At 31.5% G+C, this 26155-nt stretch overlaps 1 protein-coding gene across 1 annotated transcript; it reads left to right on the top strand.

Moving 5' to 3' along the window:
* The first annotated feature begins 22600 nt into the window (after positions 1-22600).
* On the top strand, positions 22601-24792 carry CPR27 (cuticular protein 27). Its single transcript, XM_018536787.1, has 4 exons — positions 22601-22638; positions 23357-23454; positions 23667-24062; positions 24541-24792. Exons 1-4 carry the CDS (start codon positions 22627-22629, stop codon positions 24761-24763), a joined length of 729 nt encoding a protein of 242 aa, XP_018392289.1. The 5' UTR covers positions 22601-22626; the 3' UTR covers positions 24764-24792.
* The last annotated feature ends 1363 nt before the right edge of the window (positions 24793-26155 follow it).

Raw genomic sequence — 26155 nt, 5'->3', positions numbered from 1 at the left:
GCAACTTTTGCTCTTTTTCCATGATTGCAAACAAGCACAAACTCGTCAACTTTCAATTGTTATCAAAACTAAACTAACCGGCACAGCTGTTTGAAATTGTTACTTGCGTCGTTCAAGAAATGAAGTTACATGATGGTATACAAACTTTTAGTCAGAGGCTCAGTCGTCAAACACGGTTACTTATCAAACTGCCCTCGTACAAAATAAAATATGAATTTAGTTTACCTTGGAACTAAAAAATGACTTGAATTTTAAACATATTGCAGTTAAAAATGACATATTATTATTTAACCTAGGAAATTGGTGATTGTTGTTTCACATATAACACATTTTTGTTATCTTTAATAATGTCTTAATTATTTACATAACCATTCCATAGAATTTATACAAGTGTCCAATATGTCGTAAATGTTAGTGTCTATTTTACATTTTTTAAATCATTTATTTCTATTAGATTTTACAATTTATATTGCAAATAAAACAAAGGGAAGTGAAATTTGGCATTGGACTTTTTCGCTTTGGATATAATACCATTTACAAGGTATGTTCTACATTACATTACGTATAATATATGTATAAGAATGTAACGGAAAGTATTATATATAAAGAAGAACAAACACATTCAATCTTTCGCTAGTTAATTACGTTCATAAATTTTAAATTTAGATAACGTTTCGACATTTTTTGTTCATTTTTACACATATCTATAAATAATTTTTAAATCATTTCTCACTTAACTGTTAACACATATTTCATTGTTATTTCACATACTCAAGGTCTACCCTGCCACAACACAATATTTATAAAATATTTAGAAATATATTCTTCAAGATTTATATTTTTAATGTTATCTATATACCTTTGAATAGTTTTAACTTGCACAGACTATAGATAATTATTTAAAAAATTATTAAATATTTATTATATTGTTTATTATACTGAATTCTACGATTATATTTAATAAGGCAATATAATCTAAGTAAAAGATATCTTTCGGCCTCCCGACCGAGGTATCGGCCTCGGTAGTCTAATTGGCTATGACACTTTTGCGTAAATAGAGCGATCCGGGTAATCTTCGACTACCGTGGTAATATTTTTCGTAATGTAATTACATTATTTACAGATTTTAAATATTTCATTTATATGTGTTAATGTCATTCAACATGTTATTAAGATCCAAGATGCAATAAACATCAAAATTGTTAGATCGTTAGTCAATTGAACTCGTGATAGTACTGCGATAGTTTATTAGTTTACGTTATAAACCTGAAAAAATGTCGGTGCACATTTAAGGAACTACATACGTAGTATATAAATACACACGAAAATTAAATTAGAAGCAGATCCAACTGTAATGTAAATGGCTTATTCTCGGTATTTAATTTAAAAAATATTTATTAAAAATATTTATCTATTTTAACATGAACATTATATATATATACATTTAATTTGCATTATAACGAAGAAGAAGAAGACTGCGTTCGGGCAGCGCGCTATCAGCGCCATTTGTGTAGTACTATCCTTGTCTCACGTCTAATAGACGATAGAAAATAGAATGACACAAATAGCACTAATAGCGCCTCCCCGAATCCAGTCGAAGAAGAAGCTTTACAGCTTTGAAGTAAAATGTCAGAATCAACAGAATAACGAGAAAGGTAACGTAAAATTCTGTTACTCGTTTTTGAAAATTGTAACTTAGTTATCGTTACAGTTACTTGCTAGAAAAACTAAATACGTTATTCATTCGTTACTGAAAAAAGTAACGAAACCAATAACTAAATTACTTTTTTAAGTAACGTTAACAACCCTGCATTTAATTTACATTCAACGTTTTCAAATTAAGCGTATTTAAAATAGGTTCAACATTTTTATGTAGTATTTTAAACATAACTATAAGTATAGTTATGAATCATAAATATTCTGTGCTGTCAGGGTCATGCTTTTATGTAAATTGTTTTCGGTTTAACACAAACATTTTCATCGAGTATAATGAAAGCATACTTGTTTCAGGTATACATTACAGCTTTGGACGTCGTGATAATTATGTTTCAGGTTTGTGATCTAGACCTTCTAGTGTCTCTAATGCATAAACATAAATGTTTTGACTATTGTTTAATATCAATATTTGTATAATTAAATGCGTTTTGGTTAACCCTTCATGCTCGCACTTTAAGAAATTACAGTTTATTCATTATTTTATTCATCAAGAAAATGGAATAACGTCATTGTAGTAAAAAATTTATCTTTAATCCTGAAAAAATTGTTATGAATTAACATCAGAAAATGAGTTTTTTACTTAAAATTATAAACTTTTAAATTTTTGTAAGTCTCTAATTTATGGTTCACGATTATACTTTTGAGATTTACATTATGCTCGGTTCATTTTGACCCGTAATGAGTAGAAAGGGTTAAACTATATAACATTTTTGGTTGTTATATAACAATTTCAAAATTTTACAATCGAACATTTGATTATAGAATATATTATATTATAAGGTTTATATCATAATACATTGTATTATAAAAATTTGTATAATTTTTTTAGATGAATTTAGCAGATTATTTTCGTATGAAATTAGGTTGAATTTTGTTTAACGTTAATCTCAGTGCTCTCTAGCAATTCGATAATTGTGTCAGTCGCGACGCATGTCATGCTAGTATGCTATTGTATTTTATATTGTTCGTGTTGTAGCCTGTAATGAGGTAAAACAAAGCGATATGTGTATTGACTTACGAGAAAACGTCTTTTCTTATCCGTCAATGTACAAATTATTGTATTACAGTTTGTGTACAAATTATTACAGTTGATTAATTCGAATTTCTATTATATTGCTGTGCAAGTGTATACTTGGTAGCATAAATGATGGTGCATTCTGTTTCACATGTTTCATTTATTTACATTTTTACATTCAATGAACAACAAAGATGAATGCATCATGTATGAAGTAAAATACATATAAAAAATTTGAAAGTAGTGAAATATTCAAAAAGTGTTTTCAAAATCGTTTTTTAAAAATTCGTTTTTATTAGCTGACTTAGCGTAACCTTGAATAAACTTTAATAATAGGTCACCGCGTTCGTCTTAAAATGCCCTATCAGCATGTAAATAAAAAACTATATCAATTCATTAAATAAAAATAGGGTTGATACTTTGCCCAAGTACAAAAAAATTATTGACGTTACATTTTGTGTCCCTCGAAGTAATAAGTATAAGAGTTTATTCTATAAGAGTTTATTATAAGAGAGAATAAAAGTAAACGTAAAGTACACACTTACACAAGTACAGCACATCCATCGAATGTATCTTTTTTATGGAAACGTGTATATTTTGTACTTAATAAAAAATAAAATGCTTGCGTACCACTTCTAAGTTTAAAATAAAACTTCTAGTTTTATTTGAAATGATAACAAAAATTTGAAAATGATAACAAAAATCTAAGGAAAAATCTAAAATTTAAGGTGTAAAATGTTTGTGAGACTAAAATAGTAGATTATGCCGCTAGGGAGTACAGTGAGCAGTGGACGCACTGTGTGAAGTTGCCGCCCTCGCTTCGCTCGGGCGGCATTCACACAGTTCGACATTGCTCAACTTACTCCCGTGTTGCATATACTATTTTTCCCCACATCAGGCGGAAAGTGCGTTCAGCAAAATTTTTACATACATGCAAATTAAAAAATAGATTTATATAATTAACAAAATTTTATTATAAGAAATTATGCTCATATATAATAATTATTATACAAGATGGGGTGGGGTGCTGGTATAAGGCGACCCCCCCCCCCTCCGCAAACTCGTTAATAGTGATGACGTAATGTTTGTTACATTTGACGATTATGAGTATAAGTTATAGTATATGTAAAATACTGCGAGGCAGTTTTTCGCAGACAAAAGCCAATCACACTTCATCTTGTTACCGAGGTTATTACAAATAACCTGATATTTACGAAGTAGTAAAAGTTCAATTAATAAATTATTTTTCAAATCGCTGAAAATGACTTCTGATAATTCGTGAAAATTAAGATATTTTAACTGTTATTTTCAACAACATTTGTAAATTATTTTTAATAAATACATACGACCATCTTATAATAAATTTAATATTGTCACTTAATATTACAAATAGTACAAGTAATAATTTTATATAGTACTGTTATTAATAATTCTCTTAACAATACTTAATAGTACGGCTTTTAATTTTCTTACGTTTTGAGTTTCTCGCGCGATTCAATTTGTAAGCCGCAACCTGCAAAATCGCAGGAAAATGCTTGCAATTGACAGGTTTGAATGGCTTGAACCTATGCACTTGATACCGGGAATAAAGTAAAAATAGGGCGTACTCATACAACTTTATTCTCTGCTCAGCGGGATTACAGTACGCACTTTACGCGTGGTGTGGGGAAAAATGTTATTAAAATTTTATACTAAATTCGTTTGAGATTTACAATCACTCATTTGTGATTAAAGTCACTTTGAGACTGACTGAAGTAACTGCTTCTTTGAAGCAGAAAAGTATTGATATACATATACCAGAGATCGATGCTCTTTTCGTGATGCTGGCGTATCTCGCAGATTGTTGCGCCGACAGAGAGATTGAGGCTGCTTCGGAGATTGCATGCGGCGTTATATAGATATACTGTACGCGCGGGCCGCTAAATTTTCCCTTTATCTGCATTATTCGCGTGCCTGTGCCGCGACCGTGCTCGTCCGGAGCCGGTGCATTTACTCGCGCGGGGCCTTCGCAGGAATCCAAGCGACGGGTCTTATATCGGAGGTCAGCCGCGACCTAGGAATATCCACGCGCGCATTGTTCCCGCGCGAGCGCCGGCATTGTTTCATGATTTCGCCGGTGAAAGGTCAAGATGAGTACAGGAGGACCGAGGATCCGCATCTCGCACCCGATGAAGCAAGAGAAGTTTCTAAGTGTTCGGCAAAAATCCCGCGGTGGCCGTGTGCTTCAGATACCATCGCGCAACGCGGTAATATATTTTTAGCCGTACACGATGAATTATTACAGACGTGTAAACACTCGTGCAATCTGTGTCGTTGTAAAATAAAAGTAATGATCGATTAATTTATCAAGGGATGAAAAAAAAGCGATTTATGATTGAACACAGAAAGGTAAAACTTAATAATCTTATTGTATAAATATAAATATATAATAGCTGCCTGCTGCAGCAAGGATAAAATATATAAAGAAAAAAACACAATGCGAATACATTATGAATAAACGACCTTAAGAAATAACTTTATTTAATTGATGTGTGGGAGGGGCGAAGAAGAGAGGGTGGATGAAGAATAACAACCGTCTCTTCCTGTTTAAACATGCGGCGTGGTATTGTCGAAAAGTTTGAACAAGGCCCGTCAGTCTCGCCTACGGTCCAGTTCCACGTTGTAAAAACTCGTATTTATTCTCGGCGCATTCCTCGTGTCCGTGTGGACAATGTAATTGCATTCCGCACCGACTACAATGTACCTGTAAGTCACTCGGCTCTCTCACGGAGATCGGGAAAAATATTGATCCCCGCGAAAGAGGATTCATATAGCGACAAAGTCGGAGTTTTAATTCTCATGGAACTCGTAAACACATTGCGTTCGACCGTGTACGTTATCCAGATACGTAACGCCAGTTTTATCTGTTACATACATTTTTCGGATTTCCTTAGTTATATATAGTCCCATAAAAATGGTTACTTTTATTGCCGACACGCAATAAATGTCCTACTAGCCGACACTTAGGGAAATGTAAATTTAATAGTTTAGTTTACATCACCTCTTATCTACAACTGCTACTGAATTCATAATTTACGACTACAAAAAGTGCGATTTGTAAACTATGATTTATCCTTTATTTTACATTAAAGGTGTGTATAGCGCTGATATAAAAATGTAGTTCTGATATAAAAATAAAATGCAAAGAAACATGTATGATACTAAATAAGGCATAAATAAATGTGAAAAAGCAAATTTGTCAGATTTGATGTGTATTTTGTGCGACTTTTAAAATCCTGTCGTTCTTTCTACGTGTTATGCATACTTATGTAAAAAAAATACATATGCTTTCGAGGCAATCTATATTGCACATTCGTATTCGCGAGGGATGCATCGAGCAAACAAATCTTCGACGATAATGCGCGCGCAAAGTCGTAAATCTTGTGGCCGGACGATTTAAATCGCGATTTTATTTTTGTCCAAACGCGACACGGATTATTAAATGAAATCCGCTTTTAATAAGATTTCTTGTTTATGTATACACGAGATAATATTTAATAAGCCGGTTATTAACGATTGTGTTAATTTATTAGCTATCAAATTAATGAATATTAAATAATGAAGCTTTTTCACATAGATTACACTATGAATTGTTCGGAATTGTGAAATAATTTGGATATCGTTGAATTTTCATGTTAGAAGAAATCTACTTTTCTATAGGACAGATTTTATTACTAACGTATGTTATATATGTCAGGAGCGAAAATATGCGTGTCAAGGTACCAGCATACATTAAATTAGTGGGGAGTCAAAAGAGAAATGCTAGATCTCTAATAGGATCGATTCTCTGAAAGATTTCACTAGATAGATAAATACTAGTCACGATAAATTTCGTTCTCTGAATCATAAAATCTACCGTGATTTCCGGACCTTGAAATCCGTTCGACTCTGACCGGCCGAGCATTCAACGTGTCATCGAATCGTTGCAGATCTCGCGAGAAGATCGAATGATGTAAAACAAACGTTGGTAGATTTTCAATAAGATATACGTAAGAACTGGTTACATGCCGGCTAAAAGTACAGTCAAGATGTATCAGGATAAAGCGATTGATAAAGTCATGTATTTATTTTCTGAAAATATGCGCCGCAAGATGGGCAAACAAGCCGCTTGATAGTAACATATAATTATGTAGCTACGAGAAATAAGTATTTTATCAAATGATTTTATAAAATTGTTTCTTGAGAAATTACAATTTCTTGAGAAATTGATCTCGAATAAATGTTTCTCGATTTAAACAAAGATTGCACTGAGAGATTTATCAAAATTATCGCCATCGGCTGTGTGTATTCAAAGAATGCTTTCTGGTTATAACCATACTTCGACACACAGGCTATGTGAATTCTGATACACACAGTGACTATAATACGAATGATAGAAATTATGGCACAGCTATTTCCAACGTAATATGTGTGTGAAATATTATATCGTATATGTATATATATCTGATACTAATGGCCTTGAATAACTCAGACATTCGGAGAAACTTTCGCTTTATGTATCGATGATTCAACGGAAACTAATATCATTACGCTCGACTTCGCCGCAAATGGACCACGAAACTGCACGAATCGGTCTGCAATAGGTAGCAACTTTTGTGAAACAGCATACCGGACTTTCGAATAACGATTACGTTACCCCACTCTGGTATAACTGCGTGACACAGTTAATTTATTAAAATAAAAAATGAATAATCTCACAAAATAAAATCCTGATCATTACGATTAGTGAAATAATTTTCATTGTTTGAAACATTAAAATTTTCTTCTATAAGTACAAGAAAAGAATAAGAGAAATACAAGCCAGAAACAGCAAGTGTATGTAAAAAATACATGATAAACAGAAAAATAGAATCAAAGAAAGATGGCGAATTGAGATCACGTAAAGAGAACATATTAAAATAAAGTGCATCACTGAGTACAAAATAAAAATTAAAAACCTATCCGAAAATTGCCGTTACATATTAATCATATTTTTAATTAATTTTCTAGAGACGCGAAAAATCGAATTCTCAACTCTCTTCATCAAAGACGAATGCGCGTATCCAAAATAATGGTTCTGCTTTTTTTGCAGTCACCACCTTGTTTCGAGGAGTTGAAACGGGTATTCCTACGAGCGCTATTAGTAACGCGTCGTACTTCGCCGGTCTGTATGAGAAATGGTGACGCATACGGGATGCAGTTGCACGTACGAGGTCGGAGCAACTCTGCCACGGGCTATCTGTAACCATTAAGCGAGCGGGATGCCGGCTTGTTATAAATGGCGGTGCATTCTTGAAATTAATCGGCGCAGGGATGCAGGACTGGATCCTCGCGCCGGTCGACCGGCGTGGTACTGGCCCCGCTGCTGGTCAGTCCCGCGACACTTCGTTATGTTTTCGTGAATCTCCACGTAAGACGGTAGCGGGTCCAAGACAGGAGATTGACATTAAGATTGGCGCTCGGCGCTCAACTGAATAGCTGTATTATCATAGAACGAGAGCGACGTTATATATTAACTCACGCGTATTCAAGGTCCATCACGCATAGGTACATGATAACAAAAGTCTTGCATGTAAATTGTGAATAACTTGAAATAATATCGTAAATACACCAGACCATACAAATGTAAATCAAAGCATATGAATTTCATCAGTAGCTCCAGTTAATCGATAATTAACTGCGCGATGCGATAAAAACGAGATCTGATTTTTAGAACTGAGAATTAAATTACCAATATATGTATATATTACTGAAATAAAAAATTTCACGTTTATTTTTAGCTTTTCATTATCTGTTATTTTATTCGTTATATATAATCTCAGCTTAAAATAATTACAATTTATTTGAATAAATTTTATATTACATTAACAGCGTATAATGTCTTAATACTCTCTGCAACTTTCTATCGCTTGCAATTTTAAATTTTATCGATCTTTATGTTAAAATAAATGGTATTTGCAAAATTTTAAATAACTGTAAATCAGAAAAGTGTAAAATATGCTCCAAATTTATGCGTAAAAAGTACTTCTGCTACTTGTCGTTGATGGATTCAAAAGATATATTCATATGTATGTATATCGGTGGCGACTTTCAGACCGAGATCTGTATTAAGATCAAGAGCGGGTTTGTAATGGACGCGGTTAACGTCATTCGCATCAAGAAGGCATTTCATCGGGAACATACTTGCACGAGCAGTTAATAAAATCGACGAGTAAGTACGTCGAGAAGGTGGCAAGATGCCACGACGGCCTTGTCGTTTCGGTAAACATCGATGATAAATGAGAATGAGTTCGTTAAATCGTTACCAGCGGATTGGGATGGGTAAGCAAGGCCGTTTTAAATGGAGATGCCTTCTTCAAATCGGTCTGCAATGTGTGTAGAAATCACAGTCTGATTTCCGTAATACATTACATTATATTTTATATTTTTGTACAACGGCATTATCAGAATTCGACTAGATTGCTACCGTCTTACACACTAGATCGATATTGAAATTCTTACAATTGATCTTACGACTAGATCGATATTAAAATTATAGCCGGATAATAATAACGAACATAACTCAAATAAAATAATATATCTAGGCTGTAACACATTAATACAGAGTGTCTCTAAAGTCTGCGTTTTTTATCTCAATAGAATTGATTGTGTGACAATAATTTAACGATATTTTTGAATATACAGCAATCATTTTATAAGAGCCAAATAATGAATTACGGAATTTAAATACGGTGAATGCAAAAAGTATTCATAGCGAGGAGATAACTTTTAAAAAAGCTATTATATTTTTATAGAAGAATATACATCTTAGTTAATTTATTAACAAAGAATAAAATAGATTGCATTTTTCTCAAAATTATTTAAAAGGTATTAATTAAAATATACTTTTAATTATTATAATCTGTAGAAATATATCTTATAATAATAATAAGCAAAAGTTATTTGGACACAAAAAAGTACAATCGAAAAATTTAAGATTATCAATAACATGATTATTTTCATGAAACTCTTTTGTCTATATTAAAACAGAATGTAACTTAATGTTAATATTATAAATTGCTAACCAATACTTATATACAAAAAATAAAGTTTCCTTTAAATAAAAGTTTTCTTTGTATATATGAATATTTATTCTATTCACTTTACATAACACAACCAATGAACCAATACAAACTATCATAATTTCACACACTCAATTAAAAATCGTTGCTAAACCGGCTAAACGTACCGAGGAAAATATATATGTAAATATAGTATATATAAGACAGAGTAATATATCCTTCTAATTAATTTAGCGCAACCGACGACGATTAAGTTTAGGATTTGTTGCGCAAACGCCCTTCTGGAAAACGATACTTTTAGTACAGAACGAAGGGAAAGGCGCCAGCAGACAACAAGAAATTTGAATCTACCATGTATCGTGGTTGGTGACACCAACTTTTACGTGGCGCCGGATTTTTATCCTTTCACATGTTCCGTCCCTCTATAAATAGTACCGAATGAGAATGTCGGGGGTGGATCAGGCTAAGTATCGATAAACCTTCTTCCACTCCTCTGATCCTTTTAACGTTCACGATTAGGTCCATTGAAGCTCCACCTCCGGCATGGAAGAACAACCACCAAGGGTTTTAACATACGATGGCCCTTCACGACTAAAATAGAATCCACGCAGAATTCCGCGGGATTTCAATGTACGTTCCGACCAGGGCCCTGGGACCTGGGACTCTGGACGCTTTTCATATGTCTCATGTGATCGTTTCGCGGTTTTACGTGGAAATTGCAACGGCAAAATTAAATATATAGCATACACATTTACATATCTTCTTTTATATTACACATCTCTTAATCCTTTGAGGGCTGAAGCTTTCTAACAAAGTAACTTATCTTGCTTTTTAAAGATTTTCGAGGCCGCTAAATTTGATTCTACTCAGAATTCTAAAATACAAATAAAAAAAAGTCGGATTATCGTAAAATTCAGTTTTAGTAGATTCTTGGTATCTTCAAGTTTGTGAATACAGTCTGAAAATATCGAATTTTAAAGGGATAATAACCTCCTTGAAGAAAAATCTAGTGTCACAAGGTTCGTAACCCGAGTTAAATTTAAATGTTTGGATACTAACTGTTTTACATAGACTGATTTTTAGACTCATACATATAAAAGAGTTGATTAAAATAAAGGGAATATTCTCGCTTTTAGTATAATTTTTCTTTTTTCTTTTAAGGACTCTTTTTGGAAAATTATTTTTTCTCTGATTTATAATCAAATAAAAATTTCAACTTTTTAATTTTTTCATTAAGAAAGAAGCTCAAAAAATAAAAAGTTGTATTTGTTTTCAAACTGCCATTTGTGCAAATTAATTTTTAACTGTTTGTATATTAGACAAGAGCTTTATATTGATTAAAATTTTTTAATTTCTATTAATAAAATTTTTTTGTTTCAAATAATTTTTTTATCTTAAATTATATAGCATTATAACGAAACAATATTTTTTATAATGCCCATACAGATACGCAAATAATTGCCAAAAAAATCTTTTATAAAATGAAAAATTGTAAAGAACATATATGTATATCAAATTAATGCACCTAATTTCAAATATATAGTTTTTCCTAAAAATATATAGTTTTTCCTAAAACTAAATTTTGTCATTTCAATGGAATAAAGGAGTAATTTGAACAGCTGCACTCTCAATCGTTAATTTACTGGATTTCATGGTTTTCCCATACAAATTTCTAAAAATGGATACTAAAAATGAGAATATGATCCAAAAATAAAAATTCGAATTATGTAAAAAAATTGAACTTATTGTAACATGATTTTATCGTATCAATTTGTTATGACTAAAGATAGGAAAAAAGAGGTAAAAAACTGATAAATGCATTCGCGATTTTGCAAATATTCGCACTTGTTCAAACTTGTTATGCTTTATCAGTGATTAATATAGAGCGATGTTTATTATATATATACGCGGAATTATAAATTTTCATACATCCGAAAGATGAATATCTTTTACGCAAATTTCGACAACTCGATTAATTAAACGATTATTCGATCGTGAATTCGTTCTGCCTGTCAACAACCATCCATCAGCTTCAATGAATATTCCATTTATTACTTCTCATTGCTCCTCCGCTCATTCTTCGTTACAAAGAATTGATGAGCATCGTGTGCCACGCAATTTAACATGTTGAACGTCCTGCATACCATTTTTTGCAGATATAATCAAGAAAATAACATGTTTTAAAACAATCTGACGTAAAATAATGAAAAATATATTGTGCATTTCGTAAATATATCAATTTATCTTTCTCGTACATTTATCATACCAAATAACTACTATGTTTTCACATAATACATAACTAATAAAAAAATCATAAATTTATGTTTTATATATTTTGTGAACGCTGTTTACTTCAACTTATCAAAATTTATAGCTTGATTACATCGTACTTTTGACTACTGTATATGCACATTCCAAATAACATTCTCCTCGACAATAATTCTGGAAATTAATTCGCATAATTATTGCAATTGGTTGACATGTCTCTTGAAACGTCAGCCTGCTTTTCTGGCTGCAGATGTTTATACACCTAGTGCGGAAATTAACATGCTAAGCTACGATATCGAACGATTATTGTCACGTTGCTGATCCAATTTCTGTGGCAGCCGTTGTTCCGCATAATTTGGATGGTCCATTACATGAGCCGCATACGGATCTGCATTTTTCGCAAGGTCAACCAGTACTTATACCCTGATACGACGCGGGAAGGACGACTTGAATAGCGGGTCGAATTTCTGTCGGATCGCCGGCACACGATTTTTTTAACATTGTGAAAAAATCTAAACATGGCGATAATCGATTTGCATAATGCAACTCCCCCGTAGAAATAATTCGCCATCCCTTTTCGTATTTTTTGCCATCGTGACAGTAAAGTATTACATACACAGAAGACAGAAATAGACCCATTATTATTATCGTATCAAATTTGTGCAAAACATTCTCTAAAATCAAAGATTCTTAAAAAACATAGTTTGTATTTCCTAAAAATATTTCTACATTCAAAATTTACAAAATTTATATTATGAAACCAAAATATTAACCCTTAAACGCCTCATTACTGGAATAACTATGATGTGTATGGCATATTTAACTCAATATAATTGCTTATAAAATTTTCATAAAATTAAACATTGTAAAAAAATGTTTGTATCGTTAGGCCTCTGGCCTGTGTTACACATCTCTCATATGCTTGTGGAGCGCACGCTAATTATTTAATTGCCACAAGCATATGGGACCTACAGTTTTATTGCCAGGTCCGAACGGCGGATTTTTCGAGAGGTGTTTCTGTGGGCAAGTATTATATATTCACGGAAAGTTGCTGGCCTTTTCCGAGAGGAGATACAAGCGTAAATATTTTGGTGCCTACCAGGATCGAATCCGGAACCTCTGGCATGATAGATCAATACACTGTCTGTCATGCAACACTCGTCACACTCTAATAGTCACTGCAGAAACCTGTAGCATACATCTATGCAACATAAATTTTTAATATTTGCAGTGAATATTGGAATGCATTTATAATAATGATATATTAATGTTTAAAAATAATGTTTAATCAAAATTTTTAATAAAATCTGCGTTTATGAACTAATTTTCTTAAAAAAATAAAAATATTGATATAAAGAATTATCAAAGATATAAGTTTATTTATAGATACATTATAAGTTTAATAAAAAAAACTTTTATGTGAAAAACTTGCCATAAAACTAGTTTAGAATTGAAGTTTTAATATTGATTCTTACAATTAATATTAATTACTAAATAATATAGTTAATTATCATGAATTATAGAAGTACAAACTTTTTAATTTAATTTTTATTTTAACATTACAAAAAGTAACGAATAGTTACTTTCTGAGTTACATTTCTGAAATAATGTTTTTAATCCTGCATTTTAATATACATATATGTAATTATGTATAATAATAATATTTATTAATGTATAAATGTATATATGGGTTCTTATTAATAAAAAAGTTACAACAATGAAAAAAGCATTTGGAAAAAATTGAATACCATACCGAAAAGACGTTTAAGAGTTTCAAGTTCGATAATTTTTTAAATGTTTTTATATTTAATGGTAATAAAGTAATTTTTCATATTTCTAATTTAGAGAAAATATTCTTGAACGTCCAATTAATGTTAAGACGAGATAACACAAAGTAAAGATGTATTGTGACGTTGGCCTAATTGCGATTGTTCACGCGCGAACTATGCTTCTTCTCGTCATTAATCATCGCGTCATTATCCATTTTATGAATGATGTTTCTCCATCTTCATTACGATGTACGCATACGATGAACAAGATAGTTGTCTTTAACGTATAATAATGCATATCACAGTAAAGGACATACCAAATAAGAATTAATTGGACGAGCTTGATTTGCATAGCACGATCAGCAAGAACAAGCTTATGTTCATTCTCATATGTAAGTGGGACGAGAAAATGTTAAAAAAAATATATACTTAACGACCTATCTACTCTGTAAGACGTTCGATTATACATGAACTCATTTTATTTCGTAGTAAATTAAAATGACGCGTCGGTGGATTGCCTTGATTTCTTGATTTATAAATGATAGATGAGAAACTTTAAAACAAAATCAATGTCTCTCAACCAGATAATCTTAAAAAATTTTATCAATGTTAAGTTTCTGAAATCTGCAATCATTCTTTATCACAGCGTTATGGCTGCGACACATGCAACAGAAGATCAAATAAAATCTCGAGATAAGCTGTCTTATATTTAAAATGTCATCTAAAGCACTTTCAACTAAATGAACTGGTGATTTCGTCGCTTAGATGCGACGATAATCGAGTACCTTCTTTAATTTCATAAAAGTGATATTTATTGGCGATATAGGAAAATTACATAGTAATAAAAACAGTCTTTAAGGCAGATCGTAAAACGGATAATGAAATCTCGAAAATAGAATATTCTCCAAATGCGATAGCTTCGACCACCTATGGGGAAAATAACTATGAGCAGAAAGTGGTAGCGTATAACCATTAATTAGCATAATCTACAGTCGAATGTACTGCATCTACGCGTGATCGTTCAAGTGAAGAAAAGTCACATGGCGCCATTGGGTCTCGTTGTGCTTTTTGCAAATTCACATTGACGAGAGATCCAAACAAGCCATTTCATATCCCGTTGCGAGACAATAAGAGTTCGAAGTTAATCAATCACGCTCAAAATTAACAAAAATAAAAATATTTGATTATAATAAATATTCAATATGCAAATTTTTTCACAAAATTATGCATGGTGCGCATGACAGATAATTATATCTTGAAAAGAATTTGAGCGTCGAGCGATAACGGACAAAAACTGCCTTCTGAGATATTGATTACCGTTTGATATTAGTTTGATATTACACCATTCCTTGTTTTCTAATAAAGTTCTAATAAAAGTCTAATAAAAAATAAACAATAAAAATGACATAATAGCGATGATAGCAAACTCTCCAAACGCAGCCAAAGAATACATTTCGATGGAGAGTAAAGAAAAAAGGAACAAAAAATTTAGAATTTAAATATGAATTTATGTAATTTGGAATGTCTTTCGGCAAACGACGTGTATTCAAGTCGTTATAATGAACTTAATGAGCACATTTGAAATTATCAGATAATAAACTTTACAAGATGTTCAACAAGATATTTTTTTTAAATAGTTCAATGAAAGAGGGAGCAGTTGTTGTTAACAGAGCAGTAATTCTTGATTATCGCATCTGGGCTACAGCTAAAAAATCTCGACAATCATGCTATAATTTCTTAAAGTCGCCTAAGACTTTCGTATGATAATTCGGTATTTTTGTTGCATCCGGTGTTTGTCCCGTCGAGGACGAAAATTTTGCATGCACCATAATCGTAATTTTGGTGCTTTATGATGTCGGAGTGTATATCAAGCGCCAATTCAGTAGAATCTTATTCTCGGATACGCAAGAAAGCGAGAACAACACAAACATTTTACACTTTAACCTTTCTGCCAATACATAATTTTCACCTCTTTTATCGGGCTTCATAAGTTTTCGCTAAAAATGTAAAAATGAAAACAAAGTCTGTGCAAAACTATTTGTTGCTTAAAGGTAGGAATCTGAGGAATAGTATTGTTATTGGTAGGTAAATTTTACACACTTAATATAAAACAAGTTTTTCATACATTTCACACTTTTAATGTGACAAAATATTTATAATCTGGGGATTCTTATTAATACAAATAACCTAATTATTTATATATTATAACTTAAATTATATATTAAATTTAATTATACTATACATCATAACTTAAAAGGAAAGAAAAGATGAAAGATATTATTAAATTTAATTTTGAAATAATATGAAGTCCAACTGTGTATGTACATGTGTATGTCTTCTCATAAAACTTAAATAGAATATATAATAATGAAGTATTAAAAATTAAAATCACTTACCGCGCTCCGTTATAAATTATAATACTAACTACCAGGAAATTCAAATTAATATGTATATAATAATAAATAACGGAAAGAAAATTTTTAAAAACTTGTCTCCACTTGTACTAGTCTTTAACATAGCAGATTGGACCTCGTAATGATTACTGAAAACATAGTTTAATGTTCAATGACACTCACTTGTACCAAAAATGTATGTATCGATACAACATTCTAAAGTTAACGTTACTTTCATTATGGCAAAAAATATAATTATATATGATGCACAGCGAACCTCCAAGCAGGAGCGTCAATTGACTAATACAAGACAGGCTCCAGTAGCTGACCCAAATTGCTCGAGATGAACTTAATAAAGAATCTGAAGAACTACTGTATGTTTCTGAAATAAGAGAGTAGCCTCCAAGCACTGTAAGTATTCAAGAACTACTCTATTTTTTTTTATAAACCCGTTTTTCTCGAAACTTGTTTTTGACATTTCCTTCAATTCTGTATACACGATTACAAAAAAAGTATTTGACCAATCGACTTATATTGTTTCTCCTCGATAAGCTTAAAAAATTTAAAAAAGTTAATATTAACAATTTTTTGCATAAATAACAGCTACCTAATAAAAACCGTAACTCTTTTTTTAAAGTTGCATAAAATTTTGATTTATATATATTTTTAAAAATTTTTAGGTTTTTTAAGGATAAAAGTATGTAAATATTAAAAATAGTATATAAATATTAAAAATTATTTTTTTTGTTTCAGACAAAAATTAAGTCGTCAGAATATACACAAAATGACGTCAACGGCGCAAACTTCAAATTAATTTTTTGTCATCATCAATATTTTTTTGGATACAAAGAATTTAATTACATTCTTGAATAATAGTATTAAAAAGTACAGAAAGTTTTAAAATAATAAGCATACTATTTCTTCAAAAAAGGATCATAAAAAATTACTTATTTTTTGGCTTCCTAAATCAAGCGCCCCCCCTTAATAAAATCCGCATTACTTCTATCTTCCTTTCCTTTTTCAGAAAATATCTCGATATATCAATTTAGCTCTTCGCACGATAAATTGCGAACATCTTTTTCGAGCGACTAATATCTACTGATACTCATTAGATATCGCTTCGTTGCTCATCATTCATTGCGTTCAGTACAGTAGGCATAACTGTCGCTAATTGGCGGTTTCGTACGTGTGCGGATCGACGCTGATGTATTATCAACGTCGTGAGAAGTCGTTTATTTGCGGCAGAGTGAGATAGAGTGCATTCAATTGCAGGTGCAATTTAATTACAAATGGAATACAGCACAGAACGAACAATAATTGGTTTTCGATGATGATGTATCGCGACGAAATAATTTGAATAAAGTCGAACCGGTCGCCGGAACCCGTACGGCATCCCCAATGCCGTGATTCATCCTTGATTCGAGAGCTCTCGAGAGCTAACGATAATTGTAGTCCCGGTTAACATTATCTGTGGCACGAAAAACCTTGAAGATAGCCCCCTTCGGAAATTTTCATTATTTACACTCGCACTGCTGTAAATTACACCGGCGATACACAACAGCAGCACCGAGAAACCGTAGATGGCCGCCGATGATATAGGAATAAATGGCACTTGACTTGTTACTGAGAAATCATGCAACTGGCGTAGGGTTACAGTGTTAATCGAATCGTTGTACTGTACGACGTCGACTTGGCAGTTAATTACGACGCCGAGTGTCGTTTCGATGTTACGTACCCTGTAACTGTCAGAGTTGAAAGTCCTGTAATAATCTCGTAATATTCAAATTCAGATGTTTTTTTTTCGATTTATTTGAAAAATATGTACAATAATTGTCAAAAGTGTCTAACCAATGAATAATTTGATTGTGTTTCTCGGATACATTGCAAAAAAATATAAAAAATTACATAAATAATATAATTATTTATTTAATAATAATTATAATTTATAGTGGAAAAATATAAAATTGTGCGTTGTTATAAAAATTAATTATTATCCTAATTGTATAAATATATCTGTATTAAATGGACAATTTTGCTGACAATAATATATTTTATAGTTTGATAACATATTTGCATTTTTTTATGTTCGGCAAATTAATATGTAAATATTTCTATAACTTCAATTGTAAATTTATTTTTGCAAGTCACTATAGAAAACTAATTTTATTTATAAATTGTGTGACTTTACTCTACATACATATATGATGTGTAGAAATATACATTTTTAATAATATATAAGCCCAAAAAATTACTCAAAACAATTATAATAATTTTACATGTAATTCGTTACAATACAAAAACTTTTACATTGTAAATCTCTATACTGTAAAAATTTGTTTTATTTACAAATAAAACTATCTGCACAAATAAAAATATCTGCAGATATTTAATACATTTTGTAAATAATTAATAATAAGTATTTTATAATATAAATAAAACAGTTTATAATATTAAAAATTATTGTACAATAAAATTATATGTTGCCTAAAAATTTTGAGCAGCATTCATAGAAATCAAGTGTTCAACAAAGATCTCTTGAGTTACTAAATATTAGCTTTGATATTAACGATAAGGAAATACGTTTTGTGCGTCCCTATTAGCAGTGACTTAAATTTTTCTTTTATCCTTATTGTCAATTTCAAAATTTAAAATGCATAATATAGTGTAATCATTTGTAGTAATTGCTGTATATTTGTATGATGATAAGATCTTAAAAAGGATCTGACAGCAGCTTATTATCGCAGTTCGTATGTCTCTCACAAATATCGTAAATTACATTAATCGAGCTCAAAATATTGAAATGTGAAACGCGAAATACAAGAACAAGAAAGTAGTTATAATGAACAGACGAAAGGAAGGAAGATAATGGTTTAATAGCTGGTTTTTTCATTGCGACGATAATTTGCGAGTATATAGGAGGGCAACATAAAAGTCAAACGTCTTCGTCTTATCTGTCACAGTCATCACAGAATATCTATCATAAAAGTAGAAATTGATACATAATGAACAATAAAAACAGAACAATCATTATAAGTATGAGTGTCCAAACCGAATGTAACTTGTTTTTTAAGTTTTTCATAAATTCGAATCATATTTTTTTGTAACTTAAGAGATGTCAGTTAATCTTTTATTTAAGGTTCACATTCGGATCAAATCGAATACATAAGCCTACCGATTGATCACCTCTTGCAGCAAAGTCGAAATGAAAGCTCGAGATCGGCGTTCGTCCTGCATTTCGCTCGGACATCGCAGTGTCGATACCTTACGGACTAATGATGAACTTCGTACTCTTTCATCGAGACTAAGGCACACGGAAAATATTCGCAATCCCATAAAGCAACATGTTATCTACATATATTTTAATTCATTTGTAATTATTTACTTTCCACAGTGTATATCATATATATTATTTATCATATTATTCGATTTATGAGTTTAACTTTTTTACATTTTTACATAATGTTAATGTGGTACTATTGTCTAAATAATTAAAATATTGCTTTCACAAAATGAAAAATAGCATAATTTTTCCATCATTATAAATACCTTGAAAATAGAAGAACATCAAGCGCAATCGAGAACAATAAACCTAAATCACTGTTATACAATATTCCTTATGAAATAGAGGTATGCAATCGATTGATATTACAAGAAAAAAACTCAAAGCAAATTAAAATTTGCTTTTGATCTCGAAATTACCGCATCGATTCGCAGGTTTTCGCGAAAAGCGGATGTTCATTGTCTTCATTGATGTGGTCATTTGCGCGACGAGAGAGCTATCACGTAAGAATTACATCTTACGACATACGCAACTACGTTGCATAAAGATGTAACGAGTGTGACATGCGATCAATGAGACGGGTAATAAACTCTCTAGTTACGGCTGTCACTCAATTGTGAAAGAATTCCGTCTGCTTTGTGTGTCATTGTTCAAATATAAATTCCGGAGCACTGTCCTCGCATACTTTCACCGCCATGTTCTATAACAACAACAATGAATCGTAATACTTCCTTACAACAATTTGTCGCTTTAGAGAGAGAGAAACAACTTCCTGAATGAAGTTTACTTATCGATAATGTTTTGTTTTTAAATTTAATGATTTCAGAAAGAATCTGTCAAAACAAATTTAAAACAAACGACATATAAAACAAATATAAAACGTTTAAACACTACTAAATAAATATTATAAGATTTCAGAAAAAAGAAATAGTTTTTATGAAATTTTTTCAATTTATTTGGAAATGTTGAATGGTTCGAATGGTTGGTTTCGTCGAAGTTCGATTTCGTTCGCGTGAATTATTATTCGCGTTATTACAGGCGAAGGGTAATTAGTATGGCGCATTAGTATGATCGACGTTATTATTTTCACACTGTACGATTCTCACGGCACGCGGCGGTGAAGCGTACACTGCAAGGTGGAAAAAGCGGTAAACTTCACTATGTTGCGCCGCGATATTCCGCATCACCCTTATTGCTGCCACGTTAAATGTCAAGATGTTCTCTTGTATGATCGGGAAAGTTCTGGGTTAACCCGATGATGGTATAATTACAAAATTGATGTTCATCGCTTGTATACAATTACACGTCAAAATCATTTCTGCGCACCATTATAACGTACTATAGTATTGACAAAGTATAATATAATCGATTCAATGATCAAGTTCATTTGTTAATAGATACCAGCAAATGCTAAAAATAATTGATACGTAAAGAACAATTTATTGTTGCAATTGATAGATGTTGACATAAATGTAAACGTCTGAGAAATAATAAGATATCTAATGTACTGCAAAAAGATATACTATACTTTCCGATAATAAAAATCTTTATTTGTTCTTTCGATGCGCCTTATAAGTGAACAAATATTTTTCTAAAAGCAAACATTTAATATAGCATTTAATTATCGCATATCCAGTTGTTTCAATTAAAAAATTTTTCGGATTAATAATTGAGAGACACGACATAAATAAACATTTTGTATTTGTGTTAAAATCAACGCTTGTTAAAATTTTTGTTTTAAATATTTATTGTAACCGAATGTTAATTTAACTGATTTAATATAATGTGATTATGTTATTTGAATATTTTGTGTTTAGGTATTTAATATTTCTTAGCGTTCACATGATGAGTAAATGATTAAATAATATAAAACCAATGTGATTTTATAACATAAATTTTAAAATAAATATATAAAAGATGTGTTAATTTTACATATTATAAATGTTAACTAAGAAAATATATTTCCACAATTTTTGTTTCTAAATTGTGTTAAAGTGTTACATTTTTGTATTAGTATTTACACAATGTTTGTGGTATTTTCTGATACAGTCATCTCGTGTTAAATTAACATAAAAATTTAAATAAACCATTTGAAACACATAAAAAATATGTCAAATTTAATAAAATTTTCCAAGTGTGTAATAAAAATGCTGCTTCTCTGTTACTTGAATCCTATAACGATGTCATCGACATTGAAATCTCTGTCGTTGATATCTTTGGTGAAAAATGTACTTTGCGAAGGCAGACATCCTTGGGATGAGAATACAAGATGGTCTCACACTGTGAAATTGCATCTCTGAAAATCAAGGCGTTTTGAGTGGTCAAGGGCTTCACTCGATTGGCGCTACGTTATGCATGTCTATCTTTAAGCAATGTCGAGGTAAAATTACTTATCATCAATTGCAATATATATCTTATAAGGCAATGTATAATTTATTAACTGAATCTTTTGGGTTGAGAAATAATAAAATTGTTACAATACAATCACTCGATCTTTATACGCATCTTCAATCATTTATAAATTATTAATATTCAAAATAATAAATCATAAGAGTGAGAAAACAATAGCTTTTAATTATATCAGAATGTTATTTACATCTGGAAAACTTTTAAGATATTTATTTCAGAATAAAATAAAGAAACACAGACAAATAATTTATTAAGAAGCAAATAACGATAGTACTAAAAGAAGAACAGAAAAAGTCAGTTTATGTATTCCAACGTATTAACTGATTAACATATTCGAAAGTTAAAAAAGTATACGTAATACTGAATTATTCCGTGCAGCAATTTAAACTTGCGTAGGATATCGTGATAACTCACGCATTTATTTAAACATTAATCATCGATCGTTATCAGTATTTTCGCATCATGCGGCTCGCTGTAATATGAAGTTACGTGATGAATAAAAATTGGAAGAGAGCCCGGGAAATGCAATAGAAATTTTCAATGTCTTTGTAAGGCGAACTCGCGTGCTGAAGTTGAGGCGGAGGTCGGGCCCATGGGCGGGCCCCGCCGCTCCCGAAGGGGACCTATATAAGTAGACTTACTCGGCGTATAACGCGATCCTATAACACAATCACTTCTGCCTCATCATCAACCAGACATGCATCCTCCTGTAAGTATTGTTACCTCTTTCTTCCTTTTTCTTTTCTATTTCATTTATAAACGTTGACGTAACAGAAATTACTTTGTGTTCGTGGCTAAATTTAATTCCAATAATTAGGACACGTAAAAATGTTTTTGTGCGATATTATAATGTGCTTTAATTAGCGTGAAAGATTGAAATAAATTGGAATATATAAAAGTGAATATTTCTGTATGGTGAATACTGAAGAATGTGCTGTATTATGATGTGCGCGATTATTAGTACGAATTATCGAAGCGGATTGGAATTCAAAAGTGAGTAAGAGTGAAAACTTTTTATTCCGTGAATATAAATGACTTATAAGGATTACATTAATTTCAGTGAAAATTATAAACATCTTACAGTTATATAAATTATGTTACATTATTATTGTTTAAATATCTTTTATAAACAAAAAAAATTATAATAATCATGTTTATGGTTATTGCAGTTACGTTTCAATGGTTATCGATCAGATTATTATTATAACTAGCGTTTGTATTTTTTCTGAAGAAACGAGTATTAACAAAAGTTAAATTTTACGTAGTTGCTCATTTAAAAAAATTCATGTAAAAATTATGATAATAATTTTATGATAATAATTTATTGTCTTCGCGCCATCTTGTCATCGACTTTCCTCGAATACGCGTACGAGGCCATTGGAAAGTGTTCCGAATACCGACGTTTTTATGCAAATTCATGTCACCAGGTGCTGTTTCTCTTGTTTTGTCTTGGCTTTGCGGTCGCCCAGCACAATCAACCGTATCATGTGACTACACCGGTACCTATCTTAAAACAGATAAACAAGTGAGTGCCGGATTAGCATTATGTAATATTGTAATCGCATGAAAGCGACGAAACGCAATAGAATATCTTTGAATTTTTTTTCTGTGTAAAAGTTATTAAAATATTTTTGTAAATTTTGGTTTTAAAATTTATCATATTATTTTTATATTATTCTGACAAACGTGTTTTGGAAAACAATTTGTAAAATATAAACTGAAATTAATTTTTGACAGGCACAATGAGGATGGTAGTTACAGTTACGGTTTCGAGGCGGCGGACGGCTCGTACAAGATCGAGTCCAAGTATCCGAACGGCGAGATTTACGGTAAATACGGCTTCGTCGATGACTCTGGAAATGTGCGCGAGGTCGAGTACGGCGCGTCCAAGCGTGGCTTCGAGCCAGTCGGTGCTGGGATAAACGTGCCCCCGCCAACCTTGACCGGTAACAGCATCGCCAGCAACGCGAATGAACCCGAAGACGATGGCCAGTACCGTGAAGATCCGTCAGTCTATTACACTGACCCACGTTTCACCAACGGGGAACGTTATGAAGTACCACCCAAGTACAAACAACAACCGATCGCTTATAATCGGCCACAACAGTTTGCACCGGCTGCTTATAACCAAAAGTGAGTCGTAATATACTTTAGCATGTAAACTATCACAAAAAATGTCTGTCTTTTAAATTTTAACGCGAAATTCTTTAATCAATTTTGCATTTGTAATTATCGATATTATAATTAATATTCAAAAATTTAAAACATATTTTGAATTCGACATAGAGATTATTTCTTCATTAAGATTATCTTCATTAAGATTCTTAGTATTGCTCTACATGACATCTGCATTAAATTTTTCAGTTGTATTTGATAGATTATGGAGTTTGTTAATTTTTATGCGGACGAATCGATCAGATTAAAATGCACATGGGAAGATCGGCTCACTTCGGAGAATGCAAAGAGATAACGAGCAGGTTAAATGTCAAGTGAATCACTCGAAAGTACAGAGATCGTGACTTACTCAACTTAGCGGGAAATCGGTCGCACCTCTGCGCTTCTCAGCGGGAATGGGAAAGGAATCGGTTAATCCAATTTTTCAAATTTTCAGATATAAGACTCCCATTAATTACCGACAGGCAGCAGTGAAGTCGCGGTTTCAACCGGAATATCGACCACAATATCGATCACAGTACGAACCGCAGTATCAAGGTCAGCAACTGCAATCCGTGTATCCTTCGCCCACGATTCCGGCCGGTCTTGAAGGACATGGCGCGACTAACTTCGATATCAATGCCGGATTGGCATCTTACACGGTTAATTATAAACGATAAAGAAAGAGGGTGAAAAGAGAAAGGAAGTCCAGCGCAATCATACATAAAATTGCATGTGTATATACATTATTTATAGATATTCTGAGATCGTTACTGAGCATTTATTTCATTACTGCATGTAAAACTGTTAATGTTCTCCGTCGGAATATTTTCGACATACTGATTTAATAGTAATTTAGTGGTAAGTTGTATCACAGTATAAGCACTTTTGATCAGTCTATATATCATACTTTAGATAGTATCTGCCTTCTGTCCACTCGAATTTCGAATGAGACGGTATTTTCTACCTCTTCCGAAGAGTCTCTATCTTTTGCACTAGAAAATTATATTTTTTTCTACGATTTACTTATTCTTAAGCTTAATTTCAATTATACGTCTCTCCATTCTTTTCATTTAATAATGACGCGTATTAATATTTAAGGAAACGCTATAGTGATCAAATTATTAACATTGCAATCATATAAAAATCTCCGAATTGACTGAGTAGAATCGAAAACCCCTTTATAGGATTAAAATAGAAGTTTAGGAGTGTTGCAGTTGACCTTATACTAAAATCGAAAAAAGTTAAAAATTTATTTAATTTTTTTTCGATTTTAGTATAAAACCCACAGCTGCATCTGTACTATCAATTTGTCATCCCTTTACTTTACTCCTTGGCTGGCAGTGGCTAGATTATTCGAGATTCGATAGGTATCCTTTATGCCCTTAAAAATATTCATTAAATATTTATTAGCTCTTGAAAATTACTCGTACATTTACTTTTACATAACAAAAGTGTCAAATTAAAAAATTGTTGCTTTTTCCTGTTGTTTTATATATCACTATATTTATATCGTTATATTATTATATTTGTATAATTATACAATTATACTGTATTTATATGATACATAAAACTGGAGCGACTTTCTGATTATCTAATAGAATATCGATCAAAAATAATCTAGCTACAGTCCTTCGAATGGTAAATCTTCCGAGGATTAATACGTGTAGAATTAATTTATATGATATCCGCAACTTCATCTGAAAAATCTATAATAAAATATGCGTTATACTTGCAAATAATTTGGGAACGACGTCTAAATGTTAATTCATATTTAAAAGTATAATATTTCAGATATAACAAAAAATATTACGTATATACAACGTTGCGTTAATTATTATAAAATAAGACGTAATTGCGAGATCAACAGCAATTCAGATTTAATCTGAAGAATGCGTCCAATTAACTTGTATCGATTATACGTTCGTTTCTAATAATATAAATTAACTTTATATTATTCTCTTAATCTCTTAACTTTAATCTCAATTCAATTTACTCTTCATCTTTCGTTCCTTTTAAGAATTAAAAAAGATAAAAAGTAAATTGAATCAAGAGCAACGTCAATCTACATT

This window comes from Cyphomyrmex costatus, unplaced genomic scaffold (genome assembly GCF_001594065.2).
Source record: "Cyphomyrmex costatus isolate MS0001 unplaced genomic scaffold, Ccosl1.0 scaffold159, whole genome shotgun sequence".
Classification (NCBI taxonomy): domain Eukaryota; kingdom Metazoa; phylum Arthropoda; class Insecta; order Hymenoptera; family Formicidae; genus Cyphomyrmex; species Cyphomyrmex costatus.
Note: the sequence above shows the minus strand (reverse complement) of the source record. Positions and strands in the feature narration are given on the sequence as shown.

Excerpts from the sequence above, each read along its gene's own strand:
- CPR27 (XM_018536787.1), top strand. Across the intron at positions 23,455-23,666 it reads ATCTTAAAACAGATAAACAA|GCACAATGAGGATGGTAGTT; the intron begins GTGAGTGCCGGA and ends AATTTTTGACAG. Across the intron at positions 24,063-24,540 it reads CCGGCTGCTTATAACCAAAA|ATATAAGACTCCCATTAATT; the intron begins GTGAGTCGTAAT and ends TCAAATTTTCAG.